This window comes from Scyliorhinus torazame, chromosome 5 (genome assembly GCF_047496885.1).
Source record: "Scyliorhinus torazame isolate Kashiwa2021f chromosome 5, sScyTor2.1, whole genome shotgun sequence".
Classification (NCBI taxonomy): Eukaryota; Metazoa; Chordata; class Chondrichthyes; order Carcharhiniformes; family Scyliorhinidae; genus Scyliorhinus; species Scyliorhinus torazame.
Genome location: NC_092711.1, coordinates 224308601 through 224323790, shown reverse-complemented (window position 1 = coordinate 224323790; position 15190 = coordinate 224308601). Strand labels below are relative to the sequence as shown.

General features: G+C 44.2%; 1 protein-coding gene across 1 annotated transcript; it reads left to right on the top strand.

Annotated features, from left to right (window-relative positions):
- The first annotated feature begins 1185 nt into the window (after positions 1 to 1185).
- On the top strand, positions 1186 to 14829 carry urp1 (urotensin-related peptide 1). Its single transcript, XM_072505177.1, has 5 exons — positions 1186 to 1357; positions 8016 to 8165; positions 8580 to 8614; positions 13375 to 13480; positions 14618 to 14829. Exons 1-5 carry the CDS (start codon positions 1258 to 1260, stop codon positions 14647 to 14649), a joined length of 423 nt encoding a protein of 140 aa, XP_072361278.1. The 5' UTR covers positions 1186 to 1257; the 3' UTR covers positions 14650 to 14829.
- The last annotated feature ends 361 nt before the right edge of the window (positions 14830 to 15190 follow it).

The window sequence follows — 15190 nt, the reverse complement described above, 5'->3', positions numbered from 1 at the left end:
CACAAAGTCTTTGGTCTTTGGCTGCCAAATCTATCGTCCTTACCTGGTCTGGCCTACTTGCGACTCCAGATCACAGCGATGCGGTTAACTCTTTAAATGCCCTCATGGATGTGCAACAAATGCTGGCCCAGCCAGCTATGCCTAGACACCCAGATCCCATGAACGAATAAAAAAACCTAATTTATAACCTGAATCTGTATTGTTGCATTGAAATTGCGTGTGCACTAATTTACATAGAATTTACAGTGCAGAAGGAGGCCATTCGGCCCATCGAGTCTGCACCGGCTCCTGGAAAGAGCACCCTACCCAAGGTCAACACCTCCACCCTATCCCCACAACCCATTAACCCCACCCAACACTAAGGGCAATTTTGGACACTAAGGGCAATTTATCATGGCCAATCCACCTAACCTGCACATCTTTTGGACAGTGGGAGGAAACCGGAGCACCTGGAGGAAACCCATGCACACACGGGGAGGATGTGCAGACTCCGCACAGACAGAGACCCAAGCCGGAATCGAACCTGGGACCCTGGAGCTGTGAAGCAATTGTGCTATCCACGATGTTACCGTGCTGCCCTAATGTGGGAGTACTTCAATAGTCTTGCCATACAGATATTGCAGTATAATTATATAAACTGTACAATGGAAGCCTGGATAATGTTCAGGTAACCACATCATAGCACAACCAATATTTAGTCTGTAATGTGCATTTAATAAATTTAACAGCTTGTCTTATTAATTTATTCAGGTATATTTTATTTTAGTTTATAATTCGGTACATTGGGTCAAAATCCATTTGTAAATATGTGCAACTGAATACAAATCATGTAAAAATGTTTAAAATCCTCATCATTAAACTTCTGCTTCACTTTCTGAGAAAAGAGTTGCTTTTGCCCTTTAGCTTTTCACATATCCTGCACTGTGTATTCAGATCTTTTGTTACCAGGTGAATTATCATTAAGAAAATAAAAAGAAGTCTCCAATACAGGTCGGAACATAGATAAGAATTGTATGTATCAGTAAGCGTTTGTGAACTCTTCCTGTTTAAGCAGTGATAACAAGAGATGTAGAGCATTCATCACCTTCCAATGATGGTTCTGACGTCCGATCCTGTCACTGACATCAATTACAGAGCGGACTGGAGCAAAAACGAGCGGCAAAGGGTGACATGACAAAATAGCCATTGGAAGAAGATTAATTGGCTCCAAAGAGTTTAAAACTGAGCTCGGAGGAGCTGACAGTCAGCAGAGACATCATGTACACCTGGACGCTCATCTGCGCTGCGGCTATTCTGTCGGCAGCTGGTCGGTTGAAAGCTCTTCCAGTCTTCCCTGAGAGCTCGAGGATCCAAGAAGGTAAGTGGAACAGCATTAGTGTCGAAGAAAACTTTTATATTGGCAAACCTATTTTCTTTGTGCATCTGTTACGTCCCGTTTATCCTATAGATTCGTGTCAATAAGCAACTAGACTGAGACTGGCTGAACTCAGGACACCAGCATCTATCTGGCAAAGAGTTGAGCTTCACCCAATGTCAGTAGGTTGAATGGAGCAGCACAAGTCTTGGAAATGGCCACACAGTGAACATACTGTTCCAATGGTTGTCTATTTCAAATGTTACAAATTTTACATCCTTCGTTTGAGTAACTGATGTCAGATAATGTCACAATAGGAAATAAGACTAATCTAAGTGCTGGATAATGTAGTTCAATGGAAAGAAAGACCTTTATATGACAAATGGAAGAGATCATCAACAGACCAAAGTTAAAATGTGCCTCCTCTAAGGGGAGGAAGCATCAAAACACCTTGGGCTGAATTCTCCGCCGATGGAATTCTCCATTTTGCTGGTGGCCTAGGGGTTTCCCGACGAGGTGGGGCTGCCACACAATGAGAAACCCCATTGACCAGCCGACGAAATGAAGAATCCCAACAGCGTGCCGCACCAGAAATCTGGTGAAACCCGCCCCTTATCTTTCCCCATTAATTATCTGTGAGGCACTACACGCTATCAGATGTTCTAAAAGTCATACACAGAAGGAGGCCTGTCAGCCCCTCATGCCTGTGCTAGCTCTTTGAAAGTATCATCCAATCCCATAATCTTTCTTCAAACCCCTTCAATTTTTTTCCATTTCAAGAATTGATCCAACTTCCTCTTGGAAGTTACTGTGGAATCTGCTTCCATCCCTGCAGGCAATGCATTCCAGAGCATAACAGCGCACTGCATAAAAAAGCATCTCCTCATCCTCCCCGATGATTCTTTTGCCAATTACCTTAAATCAGTGTCCTCTGCTTACTGACCGTCACACAGAATCATCTCCTCCCCATACAATCTATTCATACACCTCATAAGTTTAAACACCTTTATTATATCTCCTTAACTTTCTCTGCTTTAAGCATCTCTAATTTCTCTTTTTAACTGAAGTCCTCCTTTCCAAGTACCATTCTAAGTGTTGTCACACCCTCAAACATTTTGTTCATTATTTTAGGATTATACTTGAGCCTTGCAGATATTCACAATGTCTTCTGTCCCTCTGCAAACCAGAAGTTAGATGTTAAAAAGTGTGCATTGTTTGTATTGTCGGAGGATTAACTCATATAAACAATTAATATTTCTTACACTTTGACACTTTTGTGGTGGAGATGTTGGATTCTTTCCAAGTTATCTTATGCACTGACACCACCTTCGCACACCAATTGTACACGCCATATGTCGCAAACCCATATCCACTGTCTTTGAAAGATCTACACAGCGGATATGCTTAGGACGTATTCTTTGATAGATCTGTTCATTTCTCGTCTGACTCATTTGAAAGCTGATTTTGTTCTTCAAAGTACAAGTGTATTTTATTTTACATAATGCCCCACATACAGAACCCACAAACCTCCAGGGTGGTGCTAAGAGGAACTGTGATGATGTGCACAGAGCATGGCTCAGTCCACAGTTAGGAATATGCTGCACCTTCACAGACTCCACAGTCCCTGTCATAACCTTACATCCCATTTGTTGCAGAGGCAATGATCTTTTGAAGTGTGGCCATTGTTAATGTACATAAACACAGTCAATTATCACACAACAAACTCCCATATAAAGTTATATACTGAACAGTTCTAAATCTGCTTTCGATTTGATTTTTAGTGCAAAAGGTCCTCAAAGATTTATTATATGTACGACTGCTATTTTGCTTCAACCCAAATTAAGCAACACAGCATAATCTACAAATCGATATCGGAGCACAGCTGGTAATTTACAGTGATTTACACTGTGTCACGTGTCTTGGATTGTATTTTCCTCTTCATTATTATTAGTATAAAACTGGATGTGATCATGAAATAGATTCTGCCACTTCATACTTGTGTTTTGACTTTTCAATAAAACTAACAGATCTATGGTGCTGCTCAGGACTAGCTTCAGGAAGGTAAGACAAATGTATTGAGGGGGCTCTGCACTCCCTGAGGTACCATCTTTCAGATGAAGCCCCCACCTCTTGGATAGGTGTACGTGCTCTTGTGACTCTATTGGAAAAACAGCAGGTTAATTCGCCCTGATGTCGATGGCAATATCAACTTTCCAACCAACATTGCTCCAACTGATTATCTCGTCATTTATGTCATAACTTTATGTGGGACAATGCTGGGTGAACGTTGGCTGCTGTGATAATGACTGCACTGCAAAAGTAGATCATTGCCTCTGAAACAAATCGGGTGCAAGCTTATGATAGTGCTATATAAATACAAATCCCTTCTATTACAATCATGAGTTTACTATACTGTACGATGCACTATTATCCTGTGAAGATGTTGTCCCCTTAAGGCCACATGATATACTTGCTATGCCTTCCTCAGGCAATTAGATTAAGGTTCATTGATGATCATAGTCCCTTCCTTTTCCATGCACATTTTTTGAAAGGGTGATTCCTGAAGTCAATTAGAAGTTATTTTCTGTTGACGTGAGAGTATCTCTGTGTATTGGAAATTAAACATGTTTGTATTTGAGGTTGCGGTTAAGGCAATCTGGTTATGTTATTTCTGGTGACTGAGGCTGACATTGGACAACGGAAAGTTAAGTAGTATTGTCTTGCTTGAGCAACATAAATTTTTGTCAAACATCCAGCATGTTTAACTAATAAAACGAAGGGAGGTATCTCTTGGCTTTTAGCATTTCTCTCAACTTATTCTGACGAGGCAATTCAAACATTTGCAACTCAGGGGAGATAATGTATTTTCCAGTTTAATTTTCATGCTGACATACAAACATGCAAATTAGGAACAGGAGTAGGCCACTCGGCCCATCAAGCCTCCTCCGCCATTCAATAAGATCATGGCTGATCAGATTGGAACTTCAACCTCACATTCCCGACTTTTACCCTCAATAACCTTTCAAGCTCATTGCTTTTCACTTTTGAGTTCTCCTTGTCTTTTCCATCACAAAGACAGTGAGCAGAATGTCGCAATCCCATCGAAGACAGGAATGGTGGTGGATGGGCCCGGAATTTCCTAACATTAGCCAGCAAGCTGGCTTCCTAGCACAGTCCCTCCTCCGGAGCATATTTAAGGATTCCAGGTCAGGATGAAGCGACTACCTACCCTCAAGTGATAGATAACCATCATCGGCCATTAAGGTCCCTCTCCTGTGCCAACTGGCATTTCCCAGTTGGCAGGTGTGCCTCCTACAGTGCTCCGCCAGAACATGGTGGTGTACCAACATCAACCCAGGAGGCTGGTGCTCCTGGGGAAATTGAACCCCTCCCCCCCCGAAACCCCCCACTCGCCCCCACACAATCAACTGATGCAGAACAATGGCCACAGCTGCAGCTGCTGGCTCCCAAGTGAAAGGGTCACCCTCAAGACTGGTGGGCATGCAGCTGTGAATAGTTTTCATTTCAACTATTTTAAAAATGCTGAGGGGGCACTTCCATCTTGAGGCGTCTTCTCTCACCCTTATATCCAGTGATAGGCTGTATCCTTCTCACTGTTGGAGGCTCTCCTATTGGCCATCTAATGTTGGGAGCCCACCTGTCATCCTTAATTGGTTGTGGAGCATGTCCCCTGGCCCCTAATTGGCCAATTCAACAAAAATTGCATTGGGCGTGTCACACCCACACTGTGCGGGGTTGCCACCTGAAAATAAATCTCAATGTTGGGATCCTGACCCAAAACAAAAACTATGCCAGTCGCTGTCTGTGATGTGATCCCAAGGTGACTGAGAGCTCTCCAGCCACCTAGCCCACATGTTAATTTAGGGCCTGTTTCATAGTGCAGGCCATCACAGGCTTTCTTCATCTGGCACAGATTGGTTAACCATAGCCCTACATTTTCAGTAAGGTTCATTGTGGTGCACAGAGACAGGAGGGAGACAGTGGAATCACTGGGCTAGTAATCAGAGGCTCAGGTTAATATTTCGCCTATAAAGGGTTCAAATCCCACCATGGCAGCTGATGGAATTTAAACTCAATAATCAGGAATAGTACATTTCTGGCGGTGGTTTTCCTCAACTTAAAGGCGTGCATGAATGGCAATGGATGATGACTGGCCACTCAAAGAGGACCAGGCAGGTAGTGCAGGAGGCCTCAGGATGGATCTCGCTTTCCAACCAGCATTCAGTCCTGAATTGATGGGAGTGATGGTTCCTCTAGGGAGTGCAGCCAGAGCCAAGTCTACAGCAGCAAGGATGCTTCAACTGAGTTTGGGGACTCTAGTGTTGGGGGAACAGAAAGGCATTGCTGCATTTCCAGATGTGAGTTGGTTGATCATTCTGGGGAGATGGGGGTGGGGTGGGGGGAGGGCAGAGCATCAGAGGTCATGGTCCAGCGACATAGTTGGAAGAAGTGATGAGGCCCGGCAGATAGATTTTAAGCAGCTAAAAAAGAGACAACGAAGCAGAAGTTCAATGGTAGTAATCTTTGGATTACTTCCGGTATCATGGACCAGTCAATGTAGAAATAGGAGGCTGCAGAGGATGAATGTTGGAACCAGTTTTTTGGGGGGAGAGGTAGGACATGTCCTCACAGGGTGATTTGCTAGTGCTGTGGTAAAGGATATAAACAAATTTGTTAAGGGAATGAGGACCAGTACACAGCATTAGAAAGGATAAACAAGGCGCACAAAGGATTTGGAGAAGCAGATAACACTAGAGTAAGAAATAATAAGACATTAGGTGGGATCAGACCAAGAGGAAATACAATAAGTTCTAAATGAGGTTTACAGTGCCTGTATGTAAATACACAAATTGTGTTAAATAAGGTTGCCAGGGGATTGGTTAAATTGCTGTTGCAGAAAGCCATCATGGGGCAAATGACCTCCTTAATAGGCTCCAACAAATTTGTATAAGGCAGCACTACTGACGGGGCATCACTGAATTGTCAACAATTTAGGTTTTTTGCATTTTAGCCCTGGAGATGAACTTGACCCACATCCTTCTGATTCAGAGACAAGGGCACTGTAACTGAGCCACCCTACTATTACCCTGGAGGCGAGATCCATGAGTCTTTCCATTGAACATTTCACAAGCTTCCATTCTGACAATTTGTGGGTGCCGAGGCGATGGCGCATAGTGGTTTGTCGCTGGACCAGTAATCCAGCAGACCGAGGGTAATTCTCTGGGAACTCGGGTTCGAATCCCACCATGGCTGATGGTGAAATTTAAATTTGGATAACCATTGTCATAAAAGTACCCATCTGGCTCACTAATTTGGATTTTCCCTTTAGGAAAGGAAACCTGCCTTCCTTACTCAGTCTGGCCTACATGTAACTCCAGATCTGCAGCAATGTGATTGTCTCTGAAATGGCCTAGCAGGCCACTCAGTTCAAGGGCAAATAGGGATGGGTAATAAATACTGGCCAAGCCAGCAATGCCCACATCCCATGAATGAATTTTTAAAAGGACACTCAGCTCATTTCTAAACCCTGTTAATTTTACAAATGACATGACGTGAATGGCCAACAAAAAACAAGCAATGGACTTACACCAGGGAGCAGCTTCCATCTGTCAAAGGCAGGGCGGTACCAAGTCTTGACGTTATTTCACATTAGTCAGCGTATCATGGAAATATTATTTTACTAGATGAACTTTTTTAAAAAGCTACATTTTAACAACTCTTTTTATGTATACATAAACAAAATAACTAATAATAATTGGAGTTATAAAATGCCTTTAAACATAGTAAATGACTCAAGGTGCTTCACAGAAGCGTTTTTCAACATGATATTAGGACAGATGAAGAAAAATATTATCATACTGATGGGCAGCCCGGTGGCACTGCTGCCTCACAGCACCAAGGACCTGGGATCAATTCCAGCCTTGGGTGACTGTGTGGAGTTTGCACCTTTTCCCATGCCTGTGTGGGTTTCCTAGGGGCACTCTGGTTTCCTCCCAAAGTCCAAAGATGTGCTTGTTAGGTGAATTGGCCATGCCAAATTGTACCTTAGTGTCCAAAAAAGATGTATAACTTATGTTAAGGGATTACTGGGATAGGGCAGGGGACTGAGCTTGGGTGGAGAACTCTTTCAGAGAGTCACTGCAGGCTCGATGTAGGTATTCTATGAACGTGGATTATTATAAACTGGCAGCCTGGTGTAAAATTTCCTGTTTTAATTTATGCAACCAACAGTGAAAGTAGGCAACATCTGATTGGTTCTAACAACTTTCAGCCCCACCCTCCAACTGATTTGATTGACAGCTTTCAGCCACGCCCTCCAACTAATTTGATCAACAGTTTTAAGCCCCACCCCTCCCCAACTGATTTGATTGACAGCTTTCTGGCCCACCCTCCAACTGATTGATTGACATGCTTCAGTAAAATCTCCAATCCTGCTGAAAACAAATAATGTTGCTATGAAACATTAGCAAGTTGATATCTGGGTTGAAATGTCAAGTGCCAGCATGACAAACTAACTGATAGTTGGCTTGTAGGAAACAGAATTGTTGGAAGTGTTGGAAAGATGGGGAGGTGTACAAACAGGATGCAGCTCATGCAGTTGACTAATTGTTGGACTAATTTTTGCCTTAACATTTGACAGAATTTGACCCCAGAATGACCGAGGATGCAGTTGGATTCCTGTCGCATGACCTTCCTTCTCTTGGAGCTAGGAGAATGGCCGACCTCTATTCTGTGCTTCCAAAGCAAGAGGAGATGGTGCTCGACATGGGAGCAGCGGGTCCACAGGAAGGTGGGAGATGCTTTCCTGCCAATTTTGGAATGTGCACCATTGGGCCATTTCCTTTTGACTTCATGATAATTTATGTTCTTTCTTTTGCAAACTGCTCACACAGAAGTTGTTGTATAACAGTGGCTGGAATTCAGCAAACAAAAGAAAGCACTGCTCACTTTTAGTTATTTACGAATACTAACTTAAACCCAACCCTGATTCTTCTGTTCTTCTGCATGATTTTGGTAAAGTTCTGATTTATTTTGGCTGATAAAACTCTTTTGTTCAATGCATCCTTATCCACAATTAATCCCCACCTCTATTATTTTTGGCGTTGGCTTGTACTGTGTGGTTTGTTGCCATGACTTCAGGATTGCTGATGATAAACCTTGCTTCAACATCCCTGAGCTAATATATTGCTTTGATTGTTTGTAGATACTGTAGAGACACTTGGAGATAATGCCAACCTGGTAAGTATAAGGATAAGTTCACTGGCTGGGATTCTCCGTTAGCCGGTGCCGAAATCGGGAAAGGCAATTGGGCGGTGAATCAGTTGCGGCGCCGGAATTGCAGCAGGCGCCGATTTGACCCCAAATTGCAATGACTACGGCTTCACTGCTTCCCAGAACGCAGGTACAATAGACACCGTTTGCATATTATTATAAGACCATAAGACATAGGAGCGGAAGTAAGGCCATTCGGCCCATCGAGTCCACTCCACCATTCAATCATGGCTGATTTCAACTCCATTTACCCGCTCTCTCTCCATAGCCCTTAATTCCTCGAGAAATCAAGAATTTATCAACTTCTGTCTTAAAGACACTCAACGTCCCGGCCTCCACCGCCCTCTGTGGCAATGAATTCCACAGACCCACCACTCTCTGGCTGAAGAAATGTCTCCTCATCTCTGTTCTAAAGTGACTCCCTTTTAGTCTAAGGCTGTGCCCCCGGGTCCTAGTCTCCCCTGCTAATTGAAACAACTCCCATACATCCACCCTATCTAAGCCATTCATTATCTTGTAAGTTTCTATTAGATCTCCCCTCAACCTCCTAAACTCCAATGAATATAATCCCAGGATCCTCAGACGTTCATCGTATGTTAGGCCTACCATTCCTGGGATCATCCATGTGAATCTCCGCTGGACCCTCTCCAGTGCCAGTATGTCCTTCCTGAGGTGTGGGGCCCAAAATTGCTCACAGTATTCTAAATGGGGCCTAACTAATGCTTTATAAAGCTTCAGAAGTACATCCCTGCTTTTATATTCTAAGCCTCTTGAGATAAATGATAGCATTGCATTTGCTTTCTTAATTACGGACTCAACCTGCAAGTTTACCTTTAGAGAATCCTGGACTAGGACTCCTACCAGTCGCACACACCGCTAACAGCCCATTTTGAACCTAGTGCCATGGGTATAGGTGCCCCCCCAGGGCACCCCCTGGATGCCCTCTGGCCCCAGCTGACCCATCAGCTGTATGGACGCGCTCCAGCACAACCAGTGCCATCTTTTTGACTGGGATAAGTGTGTGTGGGGAGTGTAATGTGTATGTGCGGCTGCAGCTTGTCAGCCTCCCGAGCGTCGATGACGGACCCTGTAAATCCCACACCATTTTTTATTGGAATCAATTGTGTCCCACACGGCACCGGTGCTAGCCCTTCAATGGTATGGAATCGGTCCAGGTGCAGCATCGGTTTTTCTGTCGTAAAAGTCCACAGATTCTGCGATGGCGTCAACACTTCGTCTCAGAAACGGAGAATTCTGCCCACTATCTTTTCTAAGTTGTTTGTTTTCTTCATAGCATACTATTGGTTAGTAACTTGGCATTATTGGACTGTGCAACACCTTAATATTAAAATTCGCACGTTTGCATTCAAATCCCTACAAGGTCTCATCCCTCCTTATTTCTGTAACCCTTTACAGCTTGACAACCGTCCAAGATCTTTGCAAATCTCTATTCCTGGCCTCTTGCATAACCTCTATTTTAATTGTCATAATGTTGCAGGTTGTGCCTGCAGCTGTCTAGGACCTGAGCTCTGGACCTCCTCCTCTAAACCTCTTAACCTCTCACTCCTCCTTTGTGGCATTCCCTAAGACTCACATCTTAGACCTACCTCTTAGTATTTGGTCACCTGTCCTAACATGCCACTATGTGGTTTTGTGTCAAACTTTGTCCGATAATACTTCTGTGAGGCACAGTGGGATCTCCTTTCAAATCTGTGAAAACCATGGGCGGGATTTATATGACATTACCACTGGTAGGAACTTCTGGTCCCCCCAAAGGTGACCCCCGCCCTCCCCGCGGTGGATTTCCTGGTAACGGGACAGCCGAACCACCCAAATAGCTGTGGACATCGGCGGAACCAGAAGATCCCATTGCGGACAATGGTGAGCGACATCCACCACCCAAAAGCACGTGCGAGCGGGGGTCACAAAACCCTGCCCATCTGTTTGAAATTAACTCCTTTTATTATTGCGTCCTTTAGCTATGTTTCTAATAATACATAGTCCTCCGGTGTTACTTGCAATGAAAAACATGCTGCTTCTGGAATGGCCGGTAGGTGGTGCTGTAGCATAACTTCACTGACTGACTTGGGGATTTACTGTCTAAGGAAAGCCATAGTTCAAATGTCCAGAAAGATTAGGAGTTGAATGTGTTTGGGAAAGTGCATCAACAGCAGATCAGCATGTGACTACAAAATGTAACTGAGTGATTGAATAAAATAAAACTATGTTATTGCTTGGGTCAAGCCCCACCAGAATACAATACTAGGCCTTAACATCCTGGCTCCCCAGCATCTGATTTGGGGGATATCCCAAAGATGCACTGGGGAATCCGTCCTGGAAGCTCCCATGTAGGGGTTTAACGGGCAGCTGTCCAGAAACACTAGCTTCCCCTGGACAAGTAAGCTGCCCTGGGAACCAGCCGATTAAACAATTTAAATCACTAACTTTGGATGGTTCTGCCAGTTTAACCCTCATAAAACTTCAGCGTAGTACTAGTTAAAACACCCAAACCCTGTCCCACGTGGCACACCTCTGAGCCCCCTGGCAGCCCAACCCGAATCTGACCCCACAGAAAAGCTTCTGTCCGCCTTCCCGCAAATATCTCACTTAAAAGGGATTCCCCTCCTTCCAGCTGACAACTGACCCGGCCAGGATCGGCCCAAACCAGCCCGACATACCCAACATACAGCCAAAACTTCCTTCCTACAACGTAACATGTCTCTCAAACCAACACCCACCACAGTCGCATCCCATTCCACCAACCCGACATCACCCCCGGCCTGATAATCCCACCCCGACCCAACACCCACTCAACACCATAACTCCTTTGACCCTACAGCCCACCTGTGTCTAGACCCAACCTAACACCCTCCACAACCTGATAATCCCCGCAACCAAAACCCCCCTACCTCGACCCAACACTCCCCCAAGACCACGCTCCCCACCATCAATGTCCAGAATCCTCAACCCCCACCCCTGTCTAGAAATACCCCCCCTCCCCCTCCCTCCTCCCCAACTGTCTGGACTCCCCTCCAGTGCTCTGTCTGATGTGCGGATGAGAAGTTAAGCTGAGGCTCTGTCTGCCATCTCAGGTAGACATAAAATATCCTGCAGGACTATTTCCAAGCAGAGCAGGAGAGTTCTCTCCAGTGTCCCTGTCTAATATTTATTCCTGAACTAACGTCACTAAAATGAGAATATCCAACCATTATTTTCTTGTTCTTTATGGGGCCTTTCTGTGTGTTAATTGGTTGCCACAAGATGCAACAGGAGCTACATTTTTTAAAAAATGCTTCATGGGCTCTGAAGTGCTTTGAGGTGCCCTAAAGTTGTGAAGGCCCGATAAGTGCACAGATTTACTTTTTAAATATCAGTTTGACCGTTCAGCTGCCTTCATCAGTTTGGCATGGCAATTCATTTGTTATTACCTGTTCAAAGGATAATCATAGAATCATAGAATTTACAGTGCAGAAGGAGGCCATTCGGCCCATCGAGTCTGCACCCGCTCCTGGAAAGAGCACCCCTCCCAAGATCAACACCTCCACCCCACCCCCATAACCCAGCAACCCCACCCAATACTAAGGGCAATTTTGGACACTAAGGGCAATTTAGCATGGCCAATCCACCTAACCCGCACATCTTTGGACTGTGGGAGGAAACCGGAGCACCCGGAGGAAACCCACGCACACACGGGGAGGATGTGCAGACTCCGCACAGACAGTGACCCAAGCCGGATTCGAACCTGGGACCCTGGAGCTGTGAAGCAATTGTGCTATCCACATTGCTACCGTGCTGCCCTTAACATATTTACCGTTAACATATTTACCAGGAACCTCAACTTACATAGCCATGCAAACGGACGAGCGTACAAATTACGAGCAGGAGTAGACCACTCGGCCCCTCGAGCCTGTTCCGTCATTCAATGAGATCATAACTGACCTGATTGTGGTCTCCACTGCACATTCCTGGCTACTCTCCAATAATCTTTCATGCCCTCGTTAATCAAGAATCTATCCCACTCAGCCTTAAAAATATTCACTATTTTCACCACCTTTTCAGGGGGAGCGTTCCAAAGACTCGCAGCCTTCTAAGGGAAAATAATTTTCTTCAACGCTGTTGTCAATGAATGACTCCAAGTTCTAGATTCTCCCAGATCCTTTCCACCACCTTGTCAAGACCCCTCAGTATGTGATGTGCTTCACTTATTGCCTGTTTAGCTGCATGTTTATCTCAGCTGGATGATTTGAGTTGAAGACCCACTTCAGGAATTAAACATTTAATGCAAGCTGATGCTTCAGTGCAATGTTTGGACAAGTGCTGAAGGTGCTGCATTTTGAATGTGTCGCTGTGCATAAATTGGCTTTGCACATCACTAAATATCAACTCTGATTACACGTCTAAATTCATTTAATAGACGAGGAACTCTTTGAGACAATGTGAAGATGTGATAAGGCATAATTAAAACACAATTTCCTGCTTTTATTAAACTGTGCACTGTCACTCATCAGTGCAAACACACCCTAATGTAATTATCTAGAACTCAATAAACACAAATAAATTGTTTAATGTGGGGCTCATACCAATTGTGCTGATGGAACATTTCTTTACTTTGGCAAACATGTGCAAATTTTCAATATGTTGTATAAATCTGTCACAGAGTTGTATTTCATTTCTTTATTTCATTGGCAATGCTTTTTATTGTTATTTCTGGTGCACATTTCCTGCAGGTCGATGATATGATGGCGCTATTGTGGAAACTTACTGCTGCTCAGAAACTCCAACACCCCAGATACACAAAATCTGTTAAGGCTGCTCTGAAGCCCAGGAAGAGAGGTAAGGCTTCCAGCAATCAAAAACAACTGCCAGGTCCTCCAACTCCCTGCCTCCGAAAAACTACACGGGTCACCGAATTCATGAGGACGTCTGCCACGTATTTGCTTTAACCTTTTTCAGTGACCCCATTGCCTCCCCCCTCCCCCGTGCTGAATGATGATAATCCAAAATTGCTGACTATTATAAAAATAGCCTGCCAAATTCTATCTGTCAGTATATAAAGGGCTAGATTTCCAACACACTTCTGTGTTCAGTTAAGAATTGGTAAGGTAGCCTGGCATTAATTTGGTCAAATAGGTTTACCCATTTGCCTTTCTCAATAACTTTTCACAGGAACAATAAAAAAATATTGCTACTTTATTTGTTAATTGTTGGACTCCAATGCTCTACCTTCAGTTCCAGCAATACGTTTCTATCTCATTCCACTGCATTTCTTCCATTCATGCCAACCAGAGCTAATCCATTGCTTAATTCCTATTTCCATACTTACATCATATGAGGCCATGTACTTGAAATTACTCAACTACTCACTTTCTCCAAGTCTTCACCCGTAATCTTTAGTTTAATCCTGCACTCTAATCCTCTTCCCTCGGCTCAGGCTGGCAGTTCATACATTGGCAGAGATCCAAGCCTAGTGGCCAGCCTGACAGGATTCCCCATGCGGGCTGGGGGCGACAGTGGGTTCCCCTCCTTAACTGGCCTCCGGGTCCGTCAGAGGCTCCTCCCAAGGTGTAACTAGCTCCCAGATTGTCCTTCCTCCGTGATCTCTCAAACCCTGTCCCTTTACCCCCTCCCACCGATCCCGCTTGCTGACTCCCCTTCCCCCTCCGCCCCCAAACCTTACCCATCTACAAACAGTTACAAAGTTCTGATCCATTACAGCTCACTTCCTAATGAAGTCTGATATTAAATAGGCTCCCGTTGAATAGAAATGGAAGAGAAAAAAACTTCATGCGGATGTTTACTTTTTAGAACTTTTTAATAACATTTGGATTTGTATATAAACAGGCACAAGTGTGAATTCAGGTTATCAACAGGCTCAGTGGGCTTACTGTCACATTCCTGTCTCTTTCTTGCTCCGTCAGGGTCACTGTTGTGATCAGTAGGTGACTGTGCTGTCTTCCTTTTCTCCTTCAGCCTGTTTCTGGAAGTACTGCGTCACCGACTGACTGACCGACTCAACACCTTCGCATCAACCGCTTACCAGTCAGCTGTATACAATGCCAGAACCAATCCCTCAGTAAAATTCCTATCAAGCAGACCCTGCCTTATCCAATGAGAAACTGCAGCCCAGAAGATGTGTAAATACTTTTGTAATTAAACATCTATAACACAATGTGAATAAACAACACTTTTGTACTGATATCAGTTCTATTGCGCGGTGTATGTTACCCAAGATTGCAAAGTTGTGACTTGTTTACCAATCTCAACCAGTGAACTAGAATCAATGGGATGGTCAAAAAATAAAATATAAGTGGCAATAAAGGACGAGCATTTCGTTTCTGGGAATTGCTTGACTCATATTATGTGGCTAACATAAGAGTGCCTGGATGCTACGATGGGTGAATGCAATGTTCATTCATAGGGATATGGGTTTGACTACAATCCTGGCTAAGGGGATGGAAGCTTCATCCATAAGAAATGAATTAGGGCTGTCTTAATACACTTAATTGTGCGTGGCTCTGTGGTTTTAAATTTGCTTGGCTTTCA

Excerpts from the sequence above, each read along its gene's own strand:
- urp1 (XM_072505177.1), top strand. The coding sequence starts at position 1,258 with ATGTACACCTGGACGCTCATCTGCGCTGCGGCTATTCTGTCGGCAGCT. Across the intron at positions 1,358-8,015 it reads GAGCTCGAGGATCCAAGAAG|AATTTGACCCCAGAATGACC; the intron begins GTAAGTGGAACA and ends AACATTTGACAG. Across the intron at positions 13,481-14,617 it reads TCTGAAGCCCAGGAAGAGAG|CCTGTTTCTGGAAGTACTGC; the intron begins GTAAGGCTTCCA and ends TTTCTCCTTCAG.